This window comes from Saprolegnia diclina, assembly GCF_000281045.1.
Source record: "Saprolegnia diclina VS20 unplaced genomic scaffold supercont1.4, whole genome shotgun sequence".
NCBI lineage: Eukaryota > Oomycota > Saprolegniomycetes > Saprolegniales > Saprolegniaceae > Saprolegnia > Saprolegnia diclina.
The window spans coordinates 402,940-411,471 of NW_008246071.1; the positions used below are offsets into that span (position 1 = coordinate 402,940).

Here is an 8,532-nt window from a genome sequence, read left to right on the forward strand (position 1 = left end):
GTTGTCGTCCTGCGTCTCACTCTACAAGCTGCGTGCCCTCTCTGGCGCGAAGGCACATCCAATATTTTCGCCCGGTTCTCGCAAATCATGCGCGAGCCGTAGCCACCGAGTCCAATCGAGCAATTCGCTTAAAATAGCAGCGTTTCCCACGCTTTTCTTAGATTCGTTGGAAAAGTTTGCAAACAAGACACAAGCTTGAGCATACTACGTTCCCTGTGCATTTATACTGCAAACCATGTCATATGCGACGGGCTTCAAAGCACTGGAAGTGATACGTCGATGTCGTGTTCGAAGCTCCATGACCCCTTCGAACGTGGCCCTCGAAACGCAACCGCAACGATGGTGGCGTAATTCTTCTCTTTTTTGGCCAATCGAACTTCGCGGTCAGGACGTGAAACCGGCCGTGCACATTCATTGGCTAAAAAGAGTTTTCCATCAAAATTTCAACCAATCCGTGAGCCTCAAAGTCGGTTTCAGCACAAAAACACCATCCGAAACGTTGCATGGGTCCCACGTCAACAACGCAGTTGCAGTTGTTCGCTGTCCGATGGATCTCCGCTTGCTGCTGAACCCGTGCGTCGGGCTGCTGGACCACGATCGTAGAAGCAGTGACCTCCACCGACCGGAGCCCCGGCAGGCATCGACCGTCAACCTCCTCGACGACAAGACGTGCAAGCGACGTCGCGAAGCAGATTTCTGCACTGTGTTCCCCAAGCGACCCCGCACTGACCACGTCGTGACGACTACGCGTCACCATTACTCGACTTTCTCGACTGTGGCACCAGGATGCAGCGGCCCATATCGATCCCAAGCCCCGACGCGCAACATCGACAATGCGAGCTTTCGCCCGCACTTGACCCAAATGGGCAGTGCAAACTCCACTTGCAATGGCCTCTACCAGAGCCACGCCGACCTCCGCAGCGCATTCCTCGACGTTGGTTTTAACGCCAACAGCATCTTCAACCAGATCTGTCCGCTGCGCAAAGGCCGGTGGCGCAAAGAAGAGGAAGCCTACGCCATCGAGCTCGTCAAGATGGTCCACGCCAATCGCCTCCCGCTCAAGTTTCGCCAGTCGCTCCGAACGTTCCTCGCCCAGAAGCTCCACAGCGACGAGATGCGTGTGCTCAAGAAGGTCGGCAACTCGGACGCGTTTGCGTTTGCGCGGCAGCGCGGCCACGCGGACGAGGTCGCCGTGACAAGGACGACGTACGAGAACGAGCGGTCGATCGAGCCGCTCGAGACGCTGCGCCGGGCGTTCTTGAAGTCGGTGCAGATCGAAGTCGTGATTGCGCTGCGCGAGTATGATGGACAAGCGCTGCTAGATTCTCCCACGATGGGAGACGACTAGGAAGATAACCTAGACCGTAAATAAATACATTTCTACGATAAAATTACAAATTCGTCAACTGAATGGACAACGGGACTTTTGAGCTCGTTGTAAGCGGCAGTACTCTCTCTCTCTCTCTCTCTCTCTCTCTCTCTCTCTCTCTCTCTCTCTCTCTCTCTCTCTCTCTCTCTCTCGCTCTCTCTCTCGAATGGATCAATTCAAGAAAGAAGAGTTTACGTATACTCGTTCGTAGGGACTATCGTTGAGAATTTGACGTATGTCGCTCCCTCTGAGCCGTGAGGCTGCCCACCTTCCATCGCTGGGACAAGAGCGAAACGACTCGGCGATGTGATCGTACCCAAACGTCCGCCAACAAACTGCACCGACCGGCCTTCCACGCTAGGATACGTACGATATCGCTGCAAGCCACGGACCTGGGTTGCTTGCTGTCACCTTTATTTAGGACTGCTGAGACTATGCGACAGTCAACATCATTCCCTTTTATGCGGCAAAATAATCACCCTGGCTAGTTTCTTAATCCAAGTGTTCACGCGCGGCCACGATCGCGTCAAGCTGCACGGACCTCAAGAACGCCCGGCGCAGCGTCTCGAGCGGCTCGATCGACCGCTCGTTCTCGTACGTCGGCCTTGTCACGGCGACCTCGTCCGCGTGGCCGCGCTGCCGCGCAAACGCAAACGCGTCCGAGTTGCCGACCTTCTTGAGCACACGCATCTCGTCGCTGTGGAGCTTCTGGGCGAGGAACGTTCGGAGCGACTGGCGAAACTTGAGCGGGAGCCGATTGGCGTGGACCATCTTGACGAGCTCGATGGCGTAGGCTTCCTCTTCTTTGCGCCACCGGCCTTTGCGCAGCGGACAGATCTGGTTGAAGATGCTGTTGGCGTCAAAACCAACGTCGAGGAACGTGGCGCACCAGTCGACACTCTCCGGTGCCAACGCGGTCTCGAGCAGTTTGCTTCGGCTTGGCATCTCGTGGCGTGCTAGGTTGCCGTAGGGCTTGTAGCGCTTGGAGAGGAGGTCGTTCCAGGCTGTGTCGATGCGGCGCTTGGGTGGCCAGCCTGGCGTCGCATGTGAGAGGCGCGACGTAGGCGACAGACTCCTCCGGTCGTCGACGGGGTTGAGAAGGAAAGCGAGGTCCATATATCGGGTGTCGACGGCCAAACTCGTTTTGGTGTTCTGACGTCGTTGGCCGCCATTGCGTCCCATTGGCCAGCGCGGCCAAAAATATCGGCGGAACCACCACAATCTCGTGACGGATCTTTCCTTTTCATTGTGCATAAACGTGATCCGACGTGCGGCAGCTCTCTGCGCTCGAGCGGATGTAGGGCGACGCCATACCCAGTAGCCACGCCTACGCGAATACGCCATTGACCCCCCGCGTCTCTCGGCGCCAAATTGCGTCAAGATGATGGGATAATGGCCGAAAGGAGCGTCCTGCGATGGGAACCGTCGGCCCGATCACGTAACGCGGCCCGTGATTTCACTTGTGGTTTGTATACTCGACCAGCGGTTGCGCTCGCCGCAGTGGGTAGGGCTCGTACCGGCGGCTGACGCGAGTACGTTTCAGAGATCCCACATGTGGCACTTATGCGTCCATCAGCGACTAGGGGATTCCTCCGCGACCACGTCACATTGTCGGTGGCTGCCGTGTTGGCACTTGAAGTGTGTCAAAGACGTGATCGTAGTCAGTTGGACCTCAAACGATGCTTTGAGTTTCACGCATTGACTCAAAAAGGGCGTTTTGAGTTTCAGACGCACCTGCGTAGCAAGCTAGAGCACCGCGCTGTGCCATCTCGCAGTCTTTCTTGTCCGGCAGCGACGACCAAACGGCGACTGCCGGTTCCTGGGATACAGGCTCGCTTGGTCTCGGATATCCGGATGGCATCCGCATAATTCGTCGCGAAGATGGGGACGTGGATCTTGCGCTGCGCCGTGCATGCGCTCCTCGTCGTCGGCCTCACGCTGCATGCGAGCCAGGTGGACAACCGCCTCCAGGCCTACACGCGCGGCCTCGCGGATGAGCTCTGGACGCTCTTGAGCGCGTTGCCGCCGAGCCGGTCGCACGACTACGAGCTCTACACGATGGACGACACCATTGCGCAAGTCCATACCTTGCTCGACAACTACTTTTTGCTGCCGCAGGTCGCGCTTGGCCGGTTCCGCGTCGCGACTTGCGACGGCGCCGATGGTACGCCTCCATGTACAGTCGGCTTGGCGCTGCTCATATGGCGGTAGAGACCATCGACGCACTGGCCTGTCCAACACTGCGCGTGATCGAGTCGGCCACGGGCACGGACGAGGTACGGCGCGCTTCTGGTGTAGTACTAGTACTGCAATGCATATAGGTCGAGCGGTTCTACGACCTACAGCGCGGCAACGAGTCGTGCTGGCCCGTCGGGCTGCGCTACAACACGCACCACGACGTCTCGCGCGTCTTTTTCGACGCGCTCGTGTCGATGGAGATCTCGGTGCGCGTTGAATCGCACCCGCCGTCCCGCGAAGAGGACGACGCCGACTTTGAGTTCACCAACTGGAACGTCTCATTCGCGTACGACCTCTCGGCGCAGGGCCAGCTCCACGGGCAGATGCGCGTGCGTCGGCTGCTCCCGAGCCTCACGCTCCGAGCGACACCGAAAGACTTAATTCCGCGTTACGTGTTCTTTATCGCGCTCGCTGTGCTGTACCAGGTACCTCCCACTTGGCCTTGCGCCTGCAATCGAACGTGCTGTTAGCTCCTCGAGCTGGGCCACCTCGTCGCGACGCTGCCTGGCGCGACGAGCCTCGAAACCATTGGGTAGCTGACACCGTCATATTGTGGCGCAAGGTGGTTCATTCGGCGTAGACGCCACTTGTACTACACGGAGCCGTGGTGCCTTGTCGTGCTCTGCATGAACCTCGCGACTGTCGCCGTCTCGATCCAGGTCGGTCAACGCTCGATGCACGTTGCGTCACGCGCGGTGTAGGCGTGGCAGTACGCCGGGCACTTGGCTTACTTTGAGCAGCTCTCGCTGACGTTTGCGATCGCGTGTGGTCTCGCGTGGGTCTCGTCGCTGCGGTATTTGCACGCGAACGCGCGCTTCTACATTTTGGGCCTCACGCTGCGACGGGGGCTGCCGCGCGTGCTCGAGTTTCTCATTGGCGTTTGCCCGCTCTTTGTCGGCTACGTGCTATTTGGCACCGTCATGTTTGGCAGCCAAGTACTTTGATTTCTTGCATTCACAAAATTTGACTTTGAAAAATCCACAATCGATAGGTGCCCCGCTTTCAGGGACTCACAACGACAGCGACGACGCTCTTTGCGATTGCCAACGGAGACGAAGTGCGCTTGACGTTCGACTCGCTCGCCGCGACGCCGTTGCTGGGCCAGGTACGAGTTTGTACACATCTGTTCTGACGCGCGCGACCAGATCTACCTCTACTCGTACATCATGCTCTTCACGTACGTGGTGCTCATGGTGTGCATCGGCATCATCGAAGATGCCTTCTTCTCGTCGGCCTTTCCGAGTCTTTGGAAGCAGCCTGCGACGCGGGATGACGACAGCGCCTCATCGCGTCTCGCCACCGACGATTGGCTGCAGCTTCGGTCGTTGATTCTGAACGAGACCGACCCGAGCTTGGTTGTTGCCCAAACCGCCATTTTGAATCGCGTCCACGAACGGTTGTATGTCGCCAAGGACGATGGACAGTGAAATTATATGAAGTACGTCGACTACCACTCGTACTGGAAGCGCTCGAGCGCTTGCTGGGCTTCGCCGAGCTCCTTCTGGACCTTGATGCGCTTGTAAAAGATGGGGCAGTCGCGGCTCTTGCAGAGCACTTCTTGGTGCAAGCTGCCCTGGCAGTTTTGGCACTGCGTCCAGAGCCGCGCATATTGCGCCTCAGCCGTCACGACGACGTTGAGCTGCTTGGCGTACACCGTGGCTTCGTCTTGGAGGCACGCAGCGCAGAGCGCGCCGTCGCCGTTGAGTGGCGCCTTGCAGCCGAGGCACTTGGCTTTTTTCACGGCAAAGTTCATCATTCCACCCGAATTCTGAACCAGACCCGGCTTGGACCGCTTGCGCGTATGGTCGCCCGCGAAGAGATCGCTCTTGACCTTGGCGAGCCCAATGATGGGTTCAAAGAGCCGCTCGATCGGGTTTTGGAGCTGGTTGGTGAGGTAGTAGTCGCAGTCGATCGGCACGTTGTTCGTCAGCGCGTACACCGGGTCCTCAGCCTTTTCGTACAGCGGCGTGTTCTTGCCCTTGTCGATAATGACGTACGCGATGCGCTCGCCGAGCACGGGCGCGGACCCCGGGTCACGCTTCTTCATGCGCGCCGCGAGCTCCGTGTGCGCTTGCTTGGCCTTGTAGTCGGCTGACTCGGTCGTCTTGCTCAAGCCTTTCGTGATCACAAGGAGCGACACGTCCACCTTGTTTTGGAGCAGGTCCGAGATGATGCCCTTGGTATACGTGATCGCCGCGTCGACGTTGCGCTCGATCAGAATCTTTTTGAGAATCGTCTCGACCATGCGGCGCACGAGGAGGCAGTTGTCGCGCCGGACAGTCTCGAGCCCTTTCGTGTCGAGCTTGTCAAACTTGTCGGCTCTGGTCCAGAGCAAGCCCGCGTACCGCTTCTTGTTCATGAGCAAGTACGGGTAGTAGACCTTCTCGAACTCGAGCTTGATGGGCTTGGGGAAGATGTCGGACACAATACGCGCGGCTTCTTCGGCCAATGGCATCGCGTCCTCGACGGTCGAGACGCCAAATTTCACCATGACCGAGTCCGTGTCACCATAAACCACTTGCGCGTCGTGCTTGTAGCCATTGGCAACCGTAAAGACGCGCTCGACCTCTTCGCGCGTCTTGAAGAGCAGCTGTCGACCGTACGCTGTGACCGACGACGCGATCGGAATGCACGGCAGCTGGCCGACGTTGGCGCCAGTGAACCCATAGACCGAGTTGGCGCTCACTTTGAGCGCGAGCTGCCGGCCGTTCTGGACAGCTTTCGTCATTGCGTCCGGCGCTGTGGCCATGTCGCGCTTGGCTTGCTTGCGCGCACTCAAAAGCTCTTCGAGAATCAGCGGTAAAATGCCCTTCTTGGTGGAGCTCTTGACAAAGACGTCGCCAGACGGCGACGTTTCGTATGCGTCCGGCGCGAGGTTGCTCACGTCGCCCGGCGCCACGAGCGTCGAGTAGCAGAGGTTGTAGCCTTGCATGATACTCGGATACAGCGACGCAAAATCCAGCGTCGCAATCGGCATCGTGTAATAAGCCTTCATGGGCTCGATGACAGTCGCGCCTTCATAGCCCGCGTCGTCGCCCGCGCCGGACCGCGGGAGGTTGGGCACGACGAGTGACGCTTCGCGGCACTTGCGCAGCAACATGGAGTAAACCTTGATCTGCTGGCCGCGATCGATGAGAAAGTCGAGCGGGACGCCCGTCACACGCGCCATCTCGACGTAGTTGACGAGGTAGCTCAGTTTTTGGAGCAGAGTCAGCGGCAGCATCGCATCTTTGAGACAGTAGACAGCGAGGCGATGGCGGTCGTCGTCCGAGCCGCGCTGGAGGTCCGAGATGATACCGTGGGGCACGTCTTCTTTTTGCTGCCCGAGGAAAATCGCCGACACTGAGTTGAGCGAGTAGGACGAGAGCTGTTGGTTGCGCCGAATGATCGGCAGCATGTCGAACGACGTGCGCCCGTGCATCGTCGTCCGGTAGTTGTCGCTCTTGCCGTACGCCGCCGACTGGAACGCCTTCTTCTCCATAATGTTGGCACTACGCTCGAGATGAGACACTTTGTCTTTATGAGACCTTGTGGGATACATGTTTTTGAGGCGGCCCCAGCACGCGTACTGCGGGCTGAGCTTGAGCGCTTTCCCGCGGTTCATCAGGTACGGGATGTCGAAGTTGTCAATGTTGTAGCCCGTGAGAATGTCCGGGTCCACCTGCCGCACAAAGGCGGCCCACGCCTCGAGGAGCTCCGACTCGGTCTCAAACTCCATGACGTGGGCGCCGACGATCGGCTTGCACGTCCCGAGGACAAAGACGTTGCGGACGAGCGGGTGCTCGGCGCCTTGCTCCCACACGACGTTGGCGATTTGGATCACCGGATCCTATATATCACGTTGATACATTGATAGAGTCGAAAGCGATACCTCGTCGGCGTCGGGAAAATGGCCGGTCCGGCCCATGCACTCAATGTCAAAGCTGAGAATGCGCAATGGCGCGAGCTTGCCCCATTGCCCGGTCGGCGGGTGGCTCACCATGTTCATGTACACGACGTCGAGCTCGAGCTGGCAGTTGGACACGTGCTTATGGGCCGGCCGGACGCGGTATGTCCCCGCGGGCATCTCGACCCAGTTGCAGCCTTGCACGTTGTTGTCGATCATGAACCGGAGAATGTACGGGACGTTCGACTCGTACGTCTGGTACGACCGCGAGACAAAGCCGGGGATGTGCACGGCGCCCGCTTCGAGCGCCGACCGCACGCGCGGGACGAGATGCGGGAGGCTCAGGTAGATCTTGATGAGGCGCACCTTCTTCTCAAACTGGTACCCGTAGAGCGACATCATATTCTCGACGATCTCGACGCCCTGGATCGCAGTCGCGTCCGACGGGTTCTTCTTGGCGACTGTGTCGAGCGCCTCGCGCACGAGGCCGCAGTCCGCCGCCTTGAGGCCGTCCGGACACGACGCGTAAAAGTAGGGCACAAAGCCGTGGATATGCGCCATGACGCTATGACCTTCCTCGGTCACGCCCGCGAGGCGAATGATGGACGTGCTCCCGGTGCGCGGCCCCGGGATCGGCTGCGTCCGCGAGTACGGGTTCTCGGCCAGCGGCTCGCCGTCGTACATGCTGATGTCGATCCACTGGAAGCGGACGGCCGCCTCCGAGGCCACCACCGGGGCCATCTCCTTCCGCGGCCACGCGCTCGCCTGCGTCTTGAGCACGCGCGCCTTCTTGGCCGGCGGCTCCATCGTCGCCATTGCCCAAATCCGGTAAATGCTGCCCACAGCCTTTTCCCGGCAAAACCGACCAGCTTTTCATCCAATCGCATCGCTTGAATAGGATTATTTCAACCAATCACAGAGAGGCTCCGGCCGCCTCTGTGGAGTGGGCGGGATCTTCTGGCCGCTCACCAAGATGTGCCACGTCCCACGCCCCAAGCGCCAAGTGCAGCAGCGATATGTGTTACCAAGCGTATTAGCA

At 59.0% G+C, this 8,532-nt stretch overlaps 4 protein-coding genes across 4 annotated transcripts; 2 read left to right on the plus strand and 2 right to left on the minus strand.

Moving 5' to 3' along the window:
* Positions 1-495: 495 nt before the first annotated feature.
* Positions 496-1,398, plus strand: SDRG_01841 (hypothetical protein). Its single transcript, XM_008607392.1, has one exon. The coding sequence runs from the start codon at positions 548-550 to the stop codon at positions 1,346-1,348; it is 801 nt and encodes a 266-aa protein (XP_008605614.1). The 5' UTR covers positions 496-547; the 3' UTR covers positions 1,349-1,398.
* A 404-nt stretch (positions 1,399-1,802) lies between these two features.
* SDRG_01842 (hypothetical protein) lies at positions 1,803-2,722 on the minus strand. Its single transcript, XM_008607393.1, has one exon. It carries the CDS (start codon positions 2,711-2,713, stop codon positions 1,862-1,864), a length of 852 nt encoding a protein of 283 aa, XP_008605615.1. The 5' UTR covers positions 2,714-2,722; the 3' UTR covers positions 1,803-1,861.
* Positions 2,723-3,245: 523 nt separating this feature from the next.
* SDRG_01843 (hypothetical protein) lies at positions 3,246-5,149 on the plus strand. The gene is made up of 8 exons (XM_008607394.1): positions 3,246-3,533; positions 3,581-3,645; positions 3,691-4,032; positions 4,078-4,139; positions 4,188-4,266; positions 4,309-4,542; positions 4,599-4,712; positions 4,753-5,149. The coding sequence occupies exons 1-8, from the start codon at positions 3,251-3,253 to the stop codon at positions 5,032-5,034; spliced, it is 1,461 nt and encodes a 486-aa protein (XP_008605616.1). The 5' UTR covers positions 3,246-3,250; the 3' UTR covers positions 5,035-5,149.
* Positions 5,055-8,309, minus strand: SDRG_01844 (DNA polymerase delta subunit 1; the record flags this gene model as incomplete). Its single annotated transcript, XM_008607395.1, has 3 exons — positions 5,055-7,098; positions 7,147-7,436; positions 7,479-8,309. 3 exons carry the CDS (start codon positions 8,307-8,309, stop codon positions 5,055-5,057), a joined length of 3,165 nt encoding a protein of 1,054 aa, XP_008605617.1.
* Positions 8,310-8,532: the final 223 nt, after the last annotated feature.